General features: G+C 41.4%; 2 protein-coding genes across 13 annotated transcripts in view; both read right to left on the bottom strand.

Annotated features, from left to right (window-relative positions):
* Nucleotides 1–2178: 2178 nt before the first annotated feature.
* Nucleotides 2179–4815, bottom strand: LOC141912086 (breast cancer type 1 susceptibility protein homolog). Its single transcript, XM_074803294.1, has 5 exons — nt 4325–4815; nt 4153–4249; nt 3293–3547; nt 3062–3211; nt 2179–2517 (listed from the first exon to the last, which is right to left on the bottom strand). Exons 1-5 carry the CDS (start codon nt 4793–4795, stop codon nt 2384–2386), a joined length of 1107 nt encoding a protein of 368 aa, XP_074659395.1. The 5' UTR covers nt 4796–4815; the 3' UTR covers nt 2179–2383.
* Nucleotides 4816–10266: 5451 nt separating this feature from the next.
* LOC141912082 (nostrin-like) overlaps nt 10267–20802 on the bottom strand; it is a 38641-nt gene continuing 28105 nt past the window's right edge. For 6 of the 12 annotated variants that reach the window (XM_074803278.1, XM_074803284.1, XM_074803285.1 and 3 more), the window contains 5 exons: nt 20536–20680; nt 18835–18939; nt 17531–17659; nt 16236–16415; nt 10267–14348 (listed from right to left, as the gene is read on the bottom strand). In XM_074803278.1, coding sequence (XP_074659379.1) covers nt 14227–14348; nt 16236–16415; nt 17531–17659; nt 18835–18939; nt 20536–20680 — 681 coding nt within the window. In that variant the 3' untranslated portion in view covers nt 10267–14226. Of the gene's footprint in view, nt 14349–16235; nt 16416–17530; nt 17660–18834; nt 18940–19951; nt 20039–20535; nt 20681–20802 lie in introns of all 12 variants that reach the window. The other 6 variants (XM_074803280.1, XM_074803283.1, XM_074803281.1 and 3 more) reach the window with 6 other exon arrangements.

Below are 20802 nucleotides of genomic sequence, written 5' to 3'. Positions count from 1 at the left end.
TCAAAAGTTGACCCGTCCGGCCGCCTATCTATAATGTACACAACTTCTTTAGTCATGACCAAGCTCTATTCCCGGGCAGTTATAGAAATGAACTGATTTACAATATTTATTGCGATTTATGAAATGACCCGCCCCGATTAGGACAACAAACAAGGTATCATTTTTAGCCTTATTGTTCAGAGTTTTATAGATTTATAATTTTCAGTATCAATTCTTTTTTAACGATACAACAATTAATTGTGTTTCATACGCGCCTATGCTGCCCTATTGTTTTAATTCGCAGAAATTCCACGCAATGTCGTCGACAACGAATCCGTTAGGCGGCGTTATGTATTGAAAATGCTCTCGAAATCTTAACAATAGATCGATTGTGATTTTAGTTCAGCGAAAATCCGACAGAGGGCGTAAAACTTAGAAATACCCTTTAGACCCCAGACAGAATTACAAAAACCTCCCGAAATTAAAATAAACAGTATTCTTAATGCATTGATGCATTCAGAATCAGTTCAAATTACTCGTAAATTAGTAAATTAGGCAACGTAATTATTTGTCTAACGTATTTGAACTTATTTAGGAACGATCGTTAATAGTCGCTGGATCGCAGAATTCGGCACCAGAAATCCGTCGTTGGTATCTGAGAATGTGGTACTGTCGTTTCTAAATAAGTTCAAATACGTTAGACAAATAATTACGTTGCCTAATTAACTAATTTACAAGTAATTTGAATATGTGCTGAATTTATAAAAGTAATCTAAGAGTTGTATACTTTCATTTCGGGAGGTTGCCGTCGCTTTCTGCGATGTCTATAGGGTATTTTGATGTTTCACACCCTCTGGTGGAATTTCACTGAACTAGAATTACAATAGATCTTTTGTGAATTTTCGAGAGGATTTTCAATGGATATGAAACCACTTTCACAGTGTGTTTGAGTTAAACCCGTGTCACCCCTGGTCAGCATCAGGACCACACTGAATCGTTCGAACCCGGGACACCCCTGTACATCCTCTATTCAGCATCAGGACCAACTCTGAATCAATGTCAGTAATTACTGGGTTCGAACCCGGGACACCCCTGTACATCCTCTATTCAGCATCAGGACCACTCTGAATCAGTATCAGAATTTATTGGGTTCGAACCCGGGACGCCCCTGTACATCCTCTATTTAGTATCAGGACCACTCTGAATCAGTATCAGTAATTCTGGTTTCGAACCCGGGACACCCCTGTACATCCTCCATTCAGCATCAGGACCACTCTGAATCAGTATCAGTAATTACTGGTCGAACCCGGACGCCCCTGTACATCCTCTATTAGCATCAGGACCACTCTGAATCAGTATCAGTAATTACTGGTTTCGAACCCGGGACACCCCTGTACATCCTCTATTCAGCATGCACTCTGAATCAGTATCAGTAAATACTGGTTTCGAACCCGGAACACCCCTGTTCATCCGCTATTCAGGCAACCAGTCTAGACAGAGAGACCGGTAACCAGTCTACAACCACTCTGAACCAGTAATCACTGGTTTTACTATACTCCCGTAACCAGTAATACCAAACACTCATTTATGGTGTAATTACGTTCCTTTTTATTTATTATAAAATTCTATAATACAAATTACTAATACGGAAAATAGACATTTAAAATTCCCGCGAGTTTGGTGGCAGCACCGTACGGTCCCCAAGCGGAATTTCTGCGAACTAATACATAATACCACGGCTTTGTCAATTAGTTCATAGAAATCCCGCTTGGGGACCGTACGGTGCTGCCACCAATTTTGCGGGAAATCATCCAAAAATTCAATATTCTTTTATTGTATTGTAATGTTTGTTTGTAATAATAGGATTTTATAATAAAGAAACGTATTCACATCATACATGTTGATGTCGTTATTATTTCAACGAACTCATGCCGGATCTGAAACCACCCTGTTTCACGAGTCAGACCGAGATCCCGAACTGCCGTTAGTGTTTCAGCCCAACTTATATAAATCAGTGGTAATCACTGAGTTCGAACTAAAGGACTCAGTCACCTGGCCATTCTTTATCAGCAACAAAGTTATTAAGAAAACTCACAGTTAATTTTTCAGATAATAAAAAACAAACGTTTATTCAATAATTACAAACGTCAAGTGTCTGACTGAATCAAATACATTGTAATATTCAATATATAGGTAATAATCGACTAACTTCATTTAACATCTATTCCAAATTTAACTTGAAAATATTCTTCTGCGAGGATTAAACACTTCACCCTCATAAAAGATCAAAAAGAGGTACGTTAATACGCTTCATAAATGCAGGAGCCATTTCTCTGGCCCTGGTTAAGTAGGTACCAGCTTCAACTGAAACCCGTTTGACTGTTAACGGGTCAGTCAAAACTGGTTAAAGCGAACTTTGATCGCTTTTCGATTTTTGTATTCGATAATTTTGGTCGAATTTGCAAAGTTCGTATTTTGAAATACTGTCTAATATCCATTCACGCGATAGAACGATTACGCGGTGATCCGTCTGCAACTCTGCAAATATAAACAACAACCATAAGCACTATTATTGATCCGCTGATAGCAGGTGAGAGTAGCCCCGTCCAAAAGAGGTTGTAAATCTGTTGTTAGATTTGCTATAAAACCAAAATGAGCTTAGACTGGTCTTAAGTTGTGAGATTGGTTATAGAACCAAAATGAACTTAGACTGGTCTTAAGTTGTTAGATTGGATATAGAACTAAAATGAGCATGACCTGGTCTTAAGTTGTAAGATTGGTTAAGAACCAAAATGAGCTTAGACTGGACTTAAGTTGTTAGAGTGGTTATAGAAATACAATGAGCTTAGACTGGTTTTAAGTTGTTAGATAGGCTATAGAACCAAAATGAACTTAGACTGGACATAAGTTGTAAAATTGGACTGTGCAATAGTCTGTAAAGTATCATCATAAAATTTCTGGAATCAATTCCACAATTTTTCGGAGTTTCACTTCAATCAAATGAAGTATGTAACTAAACCCACCAGATTCTCGGTCCTGCGACTCCTCTGTATCTCGACACAAAAACTCAAAGAAAACTTACTGATTATCAGAGCTCTGGTTTGCTTCTCGATTTTAATATTCGGTTCCATGATCATCAAACGCTTGCCAGAGTTGGTTGTCGTCAGTTGGAAATAATCGGGAGATTTAACGACGCGTCCTCCGCAAAGTTCGATCATTTCGTTCAAATCATCTACGAATAATTAATTAATTAACATTTCAATTAATTTCATAAATCGAGTAAAATTATAAATTCCGTTTTTGGTTTTCGTACCTGCGGATAATCCGACGAATTTTCCGTAGCAACAGATTTCGAATCCGGTTAACAATGAAGCGTTGCCGGTCCTCGCTCGACGCGGGCCGTCGTGTTTGTCGCCGTTCACGGTGTCGCCCTCTATCTCGTACGGTTCGCTCGGAACTAACGATTGCTCTCGTAAACTCGCCTCGATCCACGCGAACGTCACGACCCAGCTTCGATTCGTGATACACTGGAAATATTTCAACGTACGTTCACAAACTCGAGGTTTATCTGTAAAAATAATACCAGAAATAAATCATTATAAGATATCCTCAGTGAGGGCTGTTTATAATCAAGAGGTTCCTTGTGTCACTCGCCACCAGCAAGAACAACAAGACACCAAAAATTCAAATTCCCTAATTCAATCATAAAATACCCTTAGTGAGGGCTATTTCATAATAATAAAAATAATACCAGAAATAAATCACTATGAGATATCCTCAGTGAGGGCAGTTTATAATCAAGAGGTTCCTTGTGCCACTCGCCACCAGCAAGAACAACAATACACCAAAAATTCAAATTCCCTGATCAAATTATAAGATATCTTCAGTGAGGGCTGTTTCTAATCAAGAGGTTCCTTGTGTTACTCATCACCAGTAAGAAAGCAACAAGACACCAAAAATTCAAATTTCCTGATTAAATTATAAAATCAGGGAATACAATGATCATCGCTTATAGATTCTTAACTTCGAGATCCAGTTTCACAGTTAAAATTTGACTCTATCTCGGTAAAAATCAAATCAAACTGACATTCAACAGCAGAACCGACGGCAAACCGAGCTGTCATTTTCAAACGTGAATTCGTCGTTGGTTGGTTTGTTTGATATTCTACTCACCCGAATGTTTCGGCATCACGATCACGTGACTCGTATCTCTGGAGAATTTCGAAGAGAATTTAAATCCGAATTCTTTACAAAATCGTTTCACGACGAGCTACAAAAACAAACAATGGATTCAACAATTCAGGACAGTAGTCGTAAAGTAACGCAATGACGTTTAATAACTCACCATCCCTTCATAAGGGATCCCGCTGCAGATTAGAGTTTGCTGTTTCTGTGGTACTGGTGTTTGTTTCTGTGGTACTGGTGTTAGTTGTTTCTGTGGTACTGGCGTAGTCTGTTGTTTCTGTGGTACTGGTGTAGTCTGTTGTTTCTGTGGTACTGGTGTTTGTTTCTGTGGTACTGGTGTTAGTTGTTTCTGTGGTACTGGCGTAGTCTGTTGTTTCTGTGGTACCGGTGTATTCTGTTGTTTCTGTGGTACTGGCGTAGTCTGTTGTTTCTGTGGTACCGGTGTAGTCTGTTGTTTCTGTGGTACTGGCGTTGTCTGTTGTTTCTGTGGTACTGGCGTAGTCTGTTGTTTCTGTGGTACTGGTGTAGTCTGTTGTTTCTGTGGTACTGGCGTAGTCAGTTGTTTCTGTGGTACTGGTGTTAGTTGTTTCTGTGGTACTGGTGTTTGTTTCTGCGGTACTGGCGTCGTCATGGTAATCTGTTGTTTCTGCGGTACTGGTGTAGTCTGTTGTTTCTGTGGTACTGGTGTTTGTTTCTGTGGTACTGGCGTTGTCATGGTAATGTGTTGTTTCTGCGGTACTGGTGTCGTGTTTGTTGTATCTATTTTCTGTTTTTTCGGTTTATTCCCGGTCGATGGAGGTGAACTGCGTCTCTTTTTGCTGACGGCAGACGTCAATGTCTCGCTCGGAGCAGACGGACTACTCTTAGCAACCGGAGAATCAGCTTCAACCGCTTCAGTTTCTGTTGTATCGAATCGTTGAGTTCCGGTCTGATTCTCGCAGGTCTCCGCCGACGATAACGTATTACGAGCTCGACCTTGACCCGACGACGCAGACGCAGCAACCCGATTGGTCGATTTTTCTTCGACGGGCTTCGACTTTTTTTTCGTAAATACCAACGGCAGTGGAACGAAAGATTTCGACGCTGATCTCTTATTGGTTTCAATCGATTTCAACTTGTCGATTTTCGAACCCAATTTTCGTTTAGTCGACGACCGTTTTTTACCGAATGTCGGCGTCGAAGCTAAATCATGGTCGGACGAATCGGACGAGTCCAATTCGAAATCGTCGAACAGCTTCGCGAACGTCTCCGAGCGATTCGAGTTCTGCGCGTCTCGATTCTCAGCGACGGGAATCGCCATTTTGGATTCTTTCCGTCGAACGGAACGAATCGTCGGTAACGAATCCTCCTCTATAGCAACAGCAGCAGACGACGATGAACTCAACGCGTTCGTAAATGAATTCGTTTCTAGGCTACGACGCCGTTTCGTTGCGGATTTATTCCCGTCAGATCGAGGAGACGCTTCATCAACAATACTCAACGCTACCGATGACGACGACGATGATGATGACAAACACTCGTCGTAAGTCGGTACCGCGACTGAGGGGAAACGACCCTCCGATGAACCCTTACCCGAACTTACATCCGCTAAACACTGACGTTTCTTTGTGTTTGCAGTTGATTTCATTTGAGACGAAACAAACAAATCGTTTATCAGATATTGTTTCATCGGTTGCGAATTCTGTGACTCTGAGTGCCCTGTATCTCGGGCAGGAGAGTGCTCCATATCCTGGGCAGGTGAGTGCTCTGTATCCTGGGCAAGAGAGTGCTCTGTATCCTGGACAGGAGAGTACACCGTATCCTGGGCAGGTGAGCACTCTGTATCATGGGCAGGAGAGTGCTCTGTATCCTGGGCAGGAGAGTGCTCTGTATCCTGGGCAGGAGAGTGCTCTGTATCCTGGGCAGGAGAATGGTTTGTATCCTGGGCAGGTGAGCACTCTGTATCCTGGACAGGGGAGTACCCCTGGGCTAGTAACTCTCTTGTGGAGCCAGTCTCATGGGCCGCTGAGTGCTTGTCAGTAGGTGTACAAACATTACTTGTTGAAATCACGACTGATCTCGTATTCACAAGCTCTTCATCTATAAATCATACAAAATCAAATTCAAATAGATATGGCCCCTTAAGCCGTACGGGTGAAATATAAACAGAATCTCTTTTTCTCACCTTTAGCTTTTAAAGCGGCCTCTAATTCACAGATTCTAGCCTTCATTCGTTCTATTTCAGCGACTAATTCCTGATTGATTCCGTTAGCAGGTTCAGATGCAGCAGGTGCGACTGTAATAAACAAACACAAAATCAGCAACATTTACAAAAAATTTGAACGATTAATCCACATTAGTAGCTTGACTCACCACTAGGTGTCTCTGCCGATTGTCGTCGTCTGCTGGTGGTAGCGTTGAAAGCAGACGGAATCTCATCGGTCGTCGATGACGAATTTTTACGATCGAAATCCGATATTCTAGTCAATTGTTTTTTCGCCGAACTTCGTTTGATTCCTCGTACGGCGCGTACTCCCGTTTTAATTGTTTCCGGGGACGACTCGACGTCCGAGCTACCGATCGCGGAATCGTTTAAATTCAAACGGCGTTTCAAACTCTTCAAACCGTTTTCATTCTCGTTGCTTCGATCGACTACTTGATTTTTGTTCGCGGAATGAACAGCGACGGAATTCAAGCGATCACAAGATTTCTTCATTTCTGGATAAGTACGATCGGAATTTACGTCACTAAATTCCGATTGCAGCAACAAACTCGGGTCCTGAGTTTCATCGTCCGAACCTACGACTTTATTAGCGCCATCTATAATCTCTAAATTCTTCTGGGCGTCGAACGTTTTGCCGGAATTGATCAAACCCAGTTTCGCGAGGCGCAAATTATCGGTTTCAACTTCAGGAGTGGGGGGAATATCGAACATATCGTTGCTATAGTCGTAATCTAAATCAGCCATTTCTGGAGTTACAAAAGACGCAGTCACAGCAGACGGAGCCTGAGTTGGAGCAGATGGAGCCTGATCTGGAGCAGACGGAGCCCGAGTTGGAGCAGACCAATCCTGATTTGGAGAAGAGAGAACCGGAGTTGCAGTAGACGGACCTGGTTCGATATGTTTTTCAGTTATTTTTGTTTCATTTTCCCGATGAACGCTATCTGTCAAATTCTTCGAATGTCGTTTCGAAGTCTCCACGAACTCTAGCGCCCCCTTGCGAGCACCGATCGAACCGATTTCCTCTATCTCATCAAATTCCACTATTTTATTTCGACTCTTCTTAGATTTCAAACGCCCCGATGAAGTTTTCCTTTCGGTCGAGTTTGACGTTTGGTAACGGTGGTTGTCGGGGGTGACATGATGAACCTGAGCTTCGACGACAATTCGACACGATTCGCCTCCGTCTAATTCTCCGCGTTCCTTCGACTCATTTTCCACATCGGGTTTAAATCGATTCAGATTCAGTTTTCCGCTCGAATTTCTCGCCCGTTTAACGGCAGACGGAGGAGGCGTGTTCTCCTGATCGTCGTCGCTACGACGACCGCCTCGTCGTTTCTGACTGTTGAACAACGTCTCGATCGTCATCTGTTGTAACTGCGGCGATGAAGGCCGTTGCGTCGCGATGTTTAACTCGCTCAGTTCGGCATCGTTTATTTTCTCATTTAAATCCTTGATCCGAAGTAAATTCAACGTTTCGTTCTCTTCGTCCGATTTCGTCGTCGTTTTCCGTTTTTTCTTCGAGCGTCGTTTCGTAACGTCGCCGGTCTCCATAACGTCGATTGTCCCGTCCGATTCGGAAACGGTTTCGTCTGTCGTCGATATTTTCGATAGTGTATCGGCGGAAAGATCGTCGTAATTTTCGTCGCGATGTTTTTTCCGTTTTTTCGACTCGGTTCGGTTTCCTCGTTCGGATGTGATGACTAGACAGTCCTGTGAGGGGTGTGAATTATCCACCTGCGTCAGTTTAAATAGTTCGATCGCCTCCTCGTTCGTGTCCGACGTATTTTGTTTTTTACGCAATTTCGTTTTTCGTCGACTTTTCCTCGTTTTTTTCGCGCTGTCGTTTTTAGGGGTCGACGAATATTTACTCGGACTCATCATAAACGCGTACGGGTCGTCGCGGTCCGGGTCGTCACGGTCCGGATCGTTTTCGCTCGATTTCACGATTTTCACTTTTTTCGTTTCCACGACGACGGCCGATGAATCGCGATTCGTAAATATTTTATTCCCGATCGATTTCGAAACCGATTTATTCTGTTCAGGAGCGGCGGTGGCGCCCTCTATAATCATCGACTCCTCATCGTCGTCGTCATCGCTTGAACTTAAACATTTGATTATTTGTCTTTGATCCGATTTTTTCGAACTCGATGATTTTGTCGTCTTTTGATTTTCAGATATTGAATTTAAATCGTTATTTTCATGTGTTTCCGTTTCCGATGCCGTTTGCTTCTTCTTTCTTATTCTTTTCTTTTTGCTCTTTTTCGTCGTAGAAGAAGAGCTACCAGCGTCTGTCGTTGTCGTCTGCTCCGCACCTGTTAAAAAATCAAATAAACGAAATGATTTTTTTCAAGGTCAAAATGATCAGAATTCAACGCAAAATGGCGGTGCTTATTTTGCCTTACCTTCATCGATAGAATTATCATATACCGGTAAATCATCCTGCTGCTGCTGCTGCTGCTGCGGTTCAGGTGTTTGTCTGATTGCGTCATTCACCTCCTGAGGATCGATATTACCCTCGTCCAGCCGAGCTGAGGGTTCGTCTGCAATTATTAGAAATCAATTCTACTTTCAGAGAGAAGACAATCAGTATTCGAACCCGGGCCAGCATCTTCCCACTAGACCATCGAGGCACGACTGTAGATCCGCACGCCCCCTGGTGAGCTTTTCAGGAGGACAATCATGATATGAGACATCACTGTATACGCCAAGAATTTGAGGATCCCAGGTCGCCCCCTGGTGAGCTGTTCTAGTACTGTACTTACTGTTAGTAGCGGTATCATTCTTATTGACCTTATTCTGAAAACAGGCGAGTAATTTATTCAGATGAGCGCTCGGCGTTAAACCTCTGAAATCAAAAAATTTGATAATACAGTCAGTTAGAATTCGATCAATCAGAGACTTCTTCACGTGTCATCTGTGTTTGTATTTATTGATTACCGTCTCGTGATTGACGTTTTACACAACGGACACATAATGATTTTACTCTGAGATTTCTTCCAGCTTGCGATATGCCGTAGAATGCAATGTCTGAAAGAGAAAGAGGATCAGGGTCACACAGACAGACAGGAGGCATATGCTGGGCGGGGAGTGGAGGGGGAATGAACCTCATCACCATCATCCAAATCATTTACCTGCAGTAAGTGTGAGAACATTTTGTCGTTACTGGATTTATCATCACATCTAAACTATAATGAAATAAAAACGGTCGTCATTTAAGACGTGAAACGGCAATTAAAATCGCAATTAAAGCCACATTTTTGATTGATTGAATTTGACTTTGTTGCATTAAAGTTGAGTTTCTATCGTGACGTAATTAGCAGCAGAAGTTGTTTATTCTAGACTCACCATATCGAGCATTCGAGATTTTTCTGAACGAGTCCGACAAAGTTTTCTGTCGTCATTTCGACGTTTACGAACGATTTCGATTTCTGGCGAAAACTCTGTCGAGCCTAAAATGTTTCATAATATTTCCGCGTTCACGTGTGATGGTAAATTCGTAGTCACCGTGGGCGCGTGGTTTAATGTGGGATTCGAACCCGCCACTCGTGATCATCATCAGACATCAGACTTACGACTTACGACACTCGATCGAGACCGACCGGTTCGAATCCGTAATTTCGAACACTTTCAGAATTAGTAATCATCTATGATCTAAAATTATTTTAAGCGTTTTAATTGCGGTCAAAGTATCCTCCTTCTAAAAAGTAGACCGACGTTTGAGATTACACCTCAACAAAGATATTTTTATAAGTGTACATTTTTATGATAAAAACTTGTAGGGTCCTGGTTGGGAATAGCTCTTTTGTGGGTCCAAATATCCTCAACTGCCATTTGAAAAAATACTAGTTCCAAACAGATTTTTACATAAGAATTTAGTTTTATTTTTTCATATTTCGTTTCTATTTACAAATTCATATTCAATTAATTGTTGATTCCATCGTACAATCATATCGTTAATTATTATCAATTAATTAATTAATTAATTATCCAAATGAAATTTACAATCTAAATTACAAAGTAAATCACAATAAATTCTCGCTTAAAGACGAGGCACAATTTGACCGGAAAGCAGAGAGCAGCAATAATACACGGTAGACTCAACGTCTGTTCAGTTCACATTTTGAGGAACTAAGCAATAACTGTTCCACTCGAGAGATATCTCAATAGTATTCGACTAGGCTAGCTTCCATAATACTGGGCTTGTTTTCGCAGCCTGGGCTATATTCCATACTACTGGGTTAGATCACATAGTACCAGGCTAAATACCATTGTCTTGGGCTAGATTCCATAGTACTGGGCATGCTCCCATATTGGAGTAATCATTTGAAATTTCAAATGATCACTCCAAGATCCCATAGTACTGGGTTGGATCCCATAGTACCAGGCTAAATACCATTGTCTTGGGCTAGTTGACATAGTCTGGGGCTAGATTCCATAGCACTGGGTTTGATCCGAAAGTAACCAGGCTAAATTCCATAGTTTTGGGCTAGATTCCATAGTACTTGATGGGACCCCATAGTACTGGGCTAAATTACATAGTCTTGGGCTAGATTCCAGTATTGGACTAGTTGCCATAGCCTCGGGCTAGTTCTCTTTGCTCCTACAAGATATCTCGAGTCTCATTTGCAACCACAGATGAAGCGCACAGTTCGAGGGAAGTTCCGGGTCCAATTTCGTCCCTGGCCCGCGTAAATCTTCCCCGACACTCTCTCGAGTCCAGCGTGAACTTCGTTAACAAAAACATAACAACATCATTATGAACAGCGTTGGCAGAGGCGAAATTATTTAACAATTGCATCGATGACCTTGGCACACACAAAATATACAAACATTATAGCGTACCGGTAGCTTATAGTAGAGTATAGTATCAATATACAGAGATTCAGAGATTACAGCTTTTTATACAAAATGTACACAATATTCTCACGCCACAAATTGAAACTAAATCAGAATACGTTGAACGTACAGAACTTGAATCACTCATACACACATATAGAATCACAAATTACTGCATCGGTACTATTTATCTATCCCAGTCCCCAAGCACCTACCTCACACATATAGTCACTTCATTAAGACTTTGATCTATTTGTATTAAGCTTAGAGAAATTCTGATTTGAAACCAGTGAAAAATGGTTCTAATATTTTCTATTCTAGAAACTCCAGTTTGGCAGTGGTTTGCAACCTCAATGCCTGTACATTCGGCCCTAGTGCCCGTACTATGGGTCTCATCGCCTGTGTGGGCCTTTGTGTCTGTACACTCGGTCTGTGCCCTCGGGGTCTCAGTGCCTTAGCACCTGTACCCTGGGCCTCAGTGCCCATATACACTAATGTGTAAGTATGGGTCTCGGAGATTCTGAGTGAATTAATTGATAAATATGTCACCAGTACATACAATATTCAAACACGTTCACTTAAATTCATTTTACTTCACTTTCCTAGAGAACAATTCACTGTTCAGGATCCCATGGTGCAAAACGTTTTAATTCTAGTAAATTAAAATCTTTCACAACATTTGTGGAACTGGTTCCCGAAAGCATTCAGTTTATATGCGCAATGTAAATAACCTAAAAACCCCTTCTGTCATCGGGGTAAATTCGGATCACCATAGTTACTCGTAGCACGTAGTCTGCTGTGTGATTGGTGCAACATCCGTAAATTAAATAAATTATATTCGTACATAATTCAACAACGAACTAAAAAGCAGAAATTCATAATACAAACGATGAAAATAATTGTGACTCAAAAATAAAAATGAAAATGCTTTGATTAAAGTCTTCAGACTGACACCGGCAATAACTAACTGTACATAGTATAAAATCATTAAACAACTTTAATCATTAGAAACTACAAGAATCCGTCTGTTCCTACCAACTCGGAGTGTGACCTTCAGTAAACATCCATTACGGGGGTCAGTTACTTAAAGTTGTTTGTAGTCGACCGGTTGAACAAATCATCGAGGTGAAAATAGAGTTTTTATTGTCGTCACTATAAGTCGGTTATCCACTGGTGGTGATCAAACCTTTACCAACTTTTCAGCTATACTGACCTCCGGGTATAGATAGAAGCCAAACTTTTACGAACATTTTGATGAATAAATTAGGAAATATGAATTAATCTATAAGCCACATTTCATACCAGATTCAAACTAGCCACAATTTATTTTCTACGTGCGACAGAAATTCGCATTTCTTTTACGCTTGAAACTTGCAAAAATAAATTACAGCCGTTTCGAGCTATTTTTTAGGTTTTATTTTCTATAAGACACGGCGCAAGCACCGGTCCGGTGGGGTAGTCACATAATTCATCAAACGCCGACAATCATTTCGTCTTAAAATTACGTCATGGAAAATTGTGGCGCGCGGGTAAAATTTAAAACGGCAGAATCTCCGTTCATCGAAATATACACACAACACGTTTCATCATTCTCTGGTCCTCATTTCAATATTGCATTGATTCGAATCAAACATTTATAAAACATTTATGAGAGAAAAAAGTGCAAAAACTATTCTTCGTCTATCATCACTTTTCGCAGATAGATGATTATTACATCGATTTAGCATGGTTCAACATTTTGCATTGATTTTCTCTGGTTTTCGTCGACCCTGGTTTCAGTTCCACGTATTTTACCGTTAGATTTCAGTTGAAATTGTAGTCAACCGCCCGAAACTACTGCTATTCTCACCGGCAACGCCAGGGCCCAGTTGTGACTTTAGTCTAAAAGTGATCTTAAATCTTAAGACTTGGTCTTAAATTGATAGATTGGCTATAGAACCAAAAAATCAACTGAGGCTGGTCTTAAGCTGTTAGATTGGACTTAGAACCAAAATGAGCTTAGACTTGGTCTCAAGTTGTTAGATTGGTTATAGAACCAAAATCAGCTTAGACCGGTCTTAAGTTGTTAGATTGGTTATAGAACCAAAATGAGCTTAGACTGGTCTTAAGTTGTTAGATTTGTTATAGAACCAAAATGAGCTTAGACTGGTCTCAAGCTGTTAGATTGGACTTAGAACCAAAATGAGCTAAGGATGGACTTGAATCTAAGCCATGACTAAGCCACTGGACCCCGATACTGCTGAAATCCTAAGTCACTGATATCAGTACAATCAGTGCAGTCCATCGGGTGTTGACTGTAGTTCACTTCAAATCAATTAACTCGCAACTTTGGAACTGGGTCCTGAATTGTGTGGAACTATGTCCACAAGGATACACATTTAATTCTGCAGAATATTCCAACAAGTAAATTATAATATCATAATTCTCTCTCTCTCTCTCTCTCTCTTTGTCTCTCGCTAAGTACAAGAAGTAGATTAGAAAACACAGTTTTTAGAGTTGAAAATGTTTTCGAATTCACAGACTGTTCACAGTTCATTTCTAATAAATTCCACAAATTCATCGAGTTTTAAGCAGACGCTTCGTCGTCGAGATCTGAGCACAACAGATCCGATTGGTTATAAGTATATTTATGTAAATCTGAGCAGAAAGCTGATTGGAGCAGAGCAGATTCGATATCCCACAATTCCTTAGCTGAGTAATTCTTGTCTCTCCATGGTTCAGAATGCTCAAGAATTCAGAGCTTGACTAGAAATATTGTCCGACCTATTTTATTTTACAAAATCACACTTTCACTGACCAATCACTGACCAATAGACTATACACCGACCACTGCACGCGCCATCTGGTGGCCACTACGACAAACGATATACCCCACAGCACACTACGAACTATATGAACTATTCTAAGTCAATTAAACTGTTATCGTTTATAAATATCAGCCAATCAGAATCCACGTAGCGTCGGTGGAGTATAAGTTGTACGTTTGATGACATCGTATCGCGTTACTACGGTAACGGTTATCGTTAACTGTTCGTATTGTTGACCTCGGTAACGTAAGTAGCTGGTATCATTCCGCGTGATTTATCGGGTTTTTCGCCGTACCACCAGCCGTCCTCGTGTTTGTGGATGATCTGTATCACGTCTCCTACAAAAACAGCAAAATCTGATATTTAATATTTTTCAAGGATAATTTGTATTGAACTGAAATCTGGGGGGATAAAGAGGGAGGGACAGGGTGAGTGGAAAGAGGAAAATAGGGAACGAGGGGAGGGAGGGAGGCAGGTATGGATGGAAATAGGGAGGAAAAGAGGGATGGAGGCAGGTAATGGGGGCAGGGGGGAGAGTGGAAAGAGGGAAATAGGGAGTGAGGGGAGGGAGGGAGGCAGGTAATAGGGAGGAAAAGAGGGATAGAGAGGAGGCAGGGAGGGAGGTAGGTAGAGTAGGGAGTCAGGGAAGGACAGGACAGAGGGAGGAATGCAGAGAGAAGCAGCAAGGTAGGAGGGAGGGATCTGATTCTGAGGGATTTTAATTTGAGAATATCATTGGCAAGCAATCTATTGGACAATGAAGATTAAATCTAAATCAATTATACATCTGCTGACCAGTAGCTGACCAGCCACTGGTCAGTTACTGGTCAGTTATTGACCACATGCTGAAATCGAGTCTATACAAAATGAAATAATTGAAATGTGATGAAGTTTGATCATGTACGAAGGTGTAAGCACTAACAGTAACATGTATCAATGAATGACAGGTGATTCTGTGTGAAATTACAGCACATCCATCGCTCGCCAGGGGTAGATCCAGGGCCGGGGCTTATAACGGGCTTAATTCAGACTGCTCCCTGGTTTAAGGGGGCTCTGGATCGACCCCCGGACCACAGTCCGTTTCATCCTAATTACAACGATATGAAATGATTCTCGAAGCTGTTTTATCATGCAGTTAACAACTGAATTCTGGCCGTTCCAACTTTCAATGCAAGCTAATATCATACAAGCCAAGCACGTAGATGAGTCGTAAATAGGGGCGGAGCTATAATACGTCACTCATGTTCAGTCATGTGACGTAATTTCTGCTTCAAGAGTGTTATTGTGCTCGACAAAATTATAACTAAAATCATTCTTTAGTGAATTCGAACGAAAAGAAGTTTTAGGGGGAGGGGGTGAGGCGGGGGCCAACTGGGGCGCGATTATAGTCAAAATAAATCTTCTATATCAAAACATACAGACAACATTTAAAAACTTCCCCTCCCCCTCTAGCACTCAGACCTTCGAGGGGGGATAAACCTCCCTATCACTCACTCACCTCATCCATATAAACTGAGCAATAAGAGACAAATCACCTGTAACTATTAGTGCCTACACCTTTTATATATAACACCATAAAGTGGCGCACCCTATTGTAGTAATGATCTTATATTTCAGGCCCCAGTTTCATGAGAAACAGTTAAACTTGTTGGTTTAGTTGCTATCGTCAGGTACGAAAATAGGTTTTCTGCGAGCAGTTAATTTGGGCGAATTTCTCTTGAAATCAAAGGAAAAATGAGGACAAACTGAATCATTTTAAGCTTAAGCTTTTTCATGAAGCGGGACTATATTCCACACCTCACTCATCAAACATTTCCCCTATTCGAGCTGTTTACAAAGGGCTGCGACTTGAACATTTAATCGCACACTGTATCATATAAACCGGTATTAGGGAGATATCTAACACCATACAGTGGCGCACTCTAGCATTTGTTTGAGAAACTAATCGCAATAAGCAGCAGACGGCTGCGACTTGAATATTTAATCACACACTGTATCATATAAACCGGTATTAGGGAGATATCTAACACCATACAGTGGCGCACTCTAGCATTTGTTTGAGAAACTAATCGCAATAAGCAGCAGACGGCTGCGACTTGAATATTTAATCGCACACTGTATCATATAAACCGGTATTAGGGAGATATCTAACACCATACAGTGGCGCACTCTAGCATTTGTTTGAGAAACTAATCGCAATAAGCAGCAGACGGGAATGTGTTTACCTTGTCTCAGTGATAACTCATCGCTCTGCGTCGCCGCGTAATCGTACAACGCCGTACACTCGCCGATTATATCGTTACCGTAGTCTTTATACTCGGTCGTCGTGTTCGAGCTGTACGCCGCGGCCGATGCTGCCGCCTGCTGGCCGACGTAGTCGTAAACCTCGGCAAAATCGTTATCGCCTAAAACACATTTGAAACATCGATTAGTGCGCTGACTTATAAAGAAAAAATACCGATAGGGTCTTCATTTGAATCTCCTATGACTATTTCAGATACAGATTGGACTATCGGTCGGGGCGGCAGTTGCTGAAAAGTTGGTTAAAGCTAACCAGTGGATGGTTGACATAGTGACAATCAAAAGTTCATCGTTACTATGGTATCTAACCACCGATTATCTTTAACCAACCTTTGAGTAACCGCAGCCCCTGTATTGTCGGGATCCAGTCCTACAGTTCTTAATTTACGATTTAACCCTCAAACGGTCGAATTCTAATCACGAACCGTGAAACTGGATCCAGACTGATTAAAATCAAACTATCAAACCAATTCTTATCGATTCCCTGCTCTGTAAGAAGAAAAAGTTTTGTAAAATTTGGTGAATTTCTGAACTAGACAATATTCTACTGAGTTGCGTTGAAGCAAGCCGTGCGACGGATAGGTGTGATACGTGCTCGATGCAATACACAAAAACAGACTGAAACGGGAATCGATACAACAATAGCTGCCTCTACAAACACAAGAATAAAAATATAAAAATATATTCAGAAACCTGAGATCAGACATAGACATAAAATACCAATCACCAAGACAAACAGGCCACTTATATTCACTAAGGGAGGGGGTTACATAGCCGGGTTTATAGTACCATCATTTGTCAATAGGTGGAGTGATTAAATCAAAACGAAACAGACTGGAGGAGGGGAGGGGTAGTATATTGACGGAGACAATGAACAAACACAAATAGTTGCAATGATACAAATAAAGTTGAAATGCTTTTTTTTAAATCTCGGTTCTTCGGTTTAGAATTCGACTCCCGAAATTAAAAACATTCGCGAATGAACTGATTTTAACATTAAGAGAGTCACATTGAACCGTGTGAACTGAAGAACTGGATTCAAGGGTTCTAAACATCACATCAAACTACATCTACGAACATGCGTGGAGTGTTGAGAGCGTCTGCTGCACCAGTGCAGCGCGTCTGCTACGCTAGCACAGTGCGTGCATCTGGACGGCGTGCATCTGGCGACGGCGGAAAAATGAAATTAAAAAAAAAACGGGAGTTTCACAACACCTACCAAATATAGATAACGACATACCCTGTTTGTCAAGGTCATCGTCAAGGTCGTCGCCGTCGTGTGACTTCATGGATTCTTTCAGCGACCACTGGCTGCCGTCGACGGACTCAGTGTACGAGCCGAGTCGATCTGCGTGAGTGAGGAGTAACAGTGAGAGAGTGAGTGAGATACAGTGAGAACAGAGCAGACGTGATCAGCTTTTAATTCATATAGTCGTAGATAGATGGCGCTAGTGTGCTAATTATGCGCACGCGTACATGTATATATAGCCTATATGTGAAATTCATTCAAGCATCGTGACAAGTTTATTTCTGACATTTACCGGTACAAATTTTATTTAATCAAATGAATCTGAAATTCTTAGTTGAATTCTTAGTTTTATGTTTATAGTCAAAACTTAAACGAATTTGTAAGACTGAAATTTAAAGATTCGGGCACCAGTTGTTCAGTAGCGACTTCGATCTACAACGCGTATCAAGAATTAACTTCGAGTCATGTGACCGAACAACTGGCCCGAAAGAAACCATTCGACATCTAAAGATAGAAGAATTGAAACGCAAAAAACTTTATCGCGTCGTCTCGGACGACAATATCTCTGTAAGTAAGCGGACGTCGATAACTAGCTAAACATTTAAATTTTACAGTTAAACGACCGTTAATTTTAAAATTCAATTTCAGTTCAAATATTTGTGAATCGATGAACGAATGCAGCGATCGCGACTGATTCACAAATAAACGACCGAGTCCCTGTATATATGCATAAAGCCTCGCAGAAAAATGGCCACGTTCACGTTCATAAACCCCACTATGACATCATCAAAACTGTCAGTGATCGGTGATGTCATAGGAGGAAATTGAGAGGATCCCGTTGTAAGGAAACCATTTTATTTCCAATCAGTTGGTCAGTCGCTCAAAGGTCGGTTAAAGATAACCAGCGGATAAATACCTTAGTAACAATAGACTTTTAATTGTCACTATAGCCGCGTTCACACGGAGACTTTTTGGCCCGGGCCAAACAAGCCCCGGCCCATTTGGCAACCGTGTGAACAGTTGTTCCGGGCCAAATTTGGCACGGGCCAAAAATGCACGTGTGATCGCGGCTTATGTCAACTATCCACTGGTTAAGTCTGACTAACATTTCAGCGACCGCAGCCGCTAAATTTCAACCGAAGACATTATCAAGCGTAGCGATCCGTCTGGTATGACTTCCACACGTGTACGAAAAACGAAAAAGATCATCGTCGAAAAATGTAAGAAAAAAAAAACCGGAAAAAATTGTACAACAATAGAATATAGGTACACACCACAGAAACATATGGACATACCATTACCATTGCACTTGTTGGTAGAATTAGCGTTACACGTGTAGGTTTTCAACTCATCCAACGATCGTATTGAATCGACATCGTCTATCAATAGGTGGCAGCACAGGAGAGAACAGACGCACTTCATTAGATTCATATATATATATATATTTATATATAGGTAAGCATCATGCTCTATATAATGGCAGAGTATAGCAGACTATAATAGGGTCTAAACAGGTAATCAGAATTTCTAATCCGATATTTATTTCGAGTTTAGCCGTCTGCTAATAACCTGTACAGAGATTACATAATGAGAAATGACCAGAGGTCAATATTTGGGCTTTTCACAAAAAATGGTGTTTTATATATGAATAGTAGAATTCCTTTTTTTCTGTGAAATAGGTGGGAACCTGCAAACCTAGAAATATTCAGCGGAAAATAAAGCAATTGTCTGGCTGAATAGGAGGAGGAGGGAGGAGGGAGGAGGAGGGGCCGGTTCTAAATAGACAGACAACCTACAAGCAGATTCGATGTTAGTATGGACACAGTATACAATTTAGTCCCTCAAGTCACAGTAATGAGTTAGACAATGAGGGACACAGATTCAGACAGCCCCTCACAGTATTGAGTTAGACAATGAGGGACACTTGAGGACAGATTGAGACAGTCAGTCAGCCGTGAGTGAGTTAGACAGAGTAGAATTGGTTCATGCAGCAGTTTTCACCATTACCCCATAAACAACAATGTAACAACCTACTTCATTTAGAGAACCCAACCCTGTCACGCCAGGGAACCCTACAACTGAGAGAACCCTGTCACTGAGAGAACCCAGCCAGGGAACCTTGCAACTGAGAGAACCCTGTCACTTAAGGGAACAATGTCCGAGAACACTGTTATTACAAAAACCAGGTCTTAATCCAATTTCGCAAAATTTGAGGGGTTAAATAGTTCATATAGGTGTTCTATGGGGTTCATCCAGTCAGAACTCGACCCCAATAAACCGACTGGTCAAAAGTTTAATGCCGTCTGCTTAAAGGGTTCTCTTCATAAGTAGAGCTACATCGTTGATTGTATATAAGATGCTGTAAAACGACATGCCCACTAGACGGCGCACCTTTGATAACCCCACTGCTACTGCTGCTCATTGTCTCCAGGTGGCAGCACCTGTCGCATAAATCCACCGCAAACGGATCGAGAATTTCTGGCAACGGTGAAAACGAAATGAAAAAAATAAATAAATCGAAAATAAAAAACGGAAAGGAAAGAAAAAGAATCGTTTGGTTGTTTGTTTTGGAGCTCGTCGCAGCGTGAAGCATTAAATAACTGAAAACAAGGAATCAGGACTCCCGGACTCGGTTCCCGGTTCAGTTCGACTCTGTGAACAGAACCGTGAAACAGTGGAACCCGCTCCAGATGTCATAATGATCAGAAATTTAGTTAGTTTGCCATTTGTAACTGTTATAGATTTGGCTAACAGTCCACGTATTAAACTCTGAACCCAGCTCCATAGTTCTGATTTCAATTTATCTTTAGAAAGTTAAAACAGTGAAAATGAACTGATTAGAATTACAACTACGGAACTGGTCCATTTTATTAACGGGGTCCCAGGAGGACTAGTTAAAATAGATGGTAGGGGTGTCGGAAGGGGAGTTGTTAGAGTACTGAGGTGCGGTCACACTACGTAGAGTTGATGCTCACCGTAAGGATTATCGGAGCAGTCCGACTGACCAGACGACTGACCGCCGGCCGGTTGAGGTCGATCCCCTTGCGACATATAGCCGTAATCTGACATATCATTATTTATCATCGATAGAGGAAGTCGCAGAACGCTTTGAGGAAGACCCTGAAATATATAAACAGATGATGATGTCATAGGGGGAGTCAATAGAGGCAGCCATTCATTTTAGATGCTCCCCATATATCAAATCACAAGCTGCTATCTTTTCTGAGAGGTTTTTCTCGATC

The sequence above is a fragment of the Tubulanus polymorphus genome, chromosome 10 (assembly GCF_964204645.1).
Source record: "Tubulanus polymorphus chromosome 10, tnTubPoly1.2, whole genome shotgun sequence".
In the NCBI taxonomy this organism is placed as follows: domain Eukaryota; kingdom Metazoa; phylum Nemertea; class Palaeonemertea; order Tubulaniformes; family Tubulanidae; genus Tubulanus; species Tubulanus polymorphus.
This window is presented reverse-complemented; position numbering and strand designations above follow the sequence as displayed.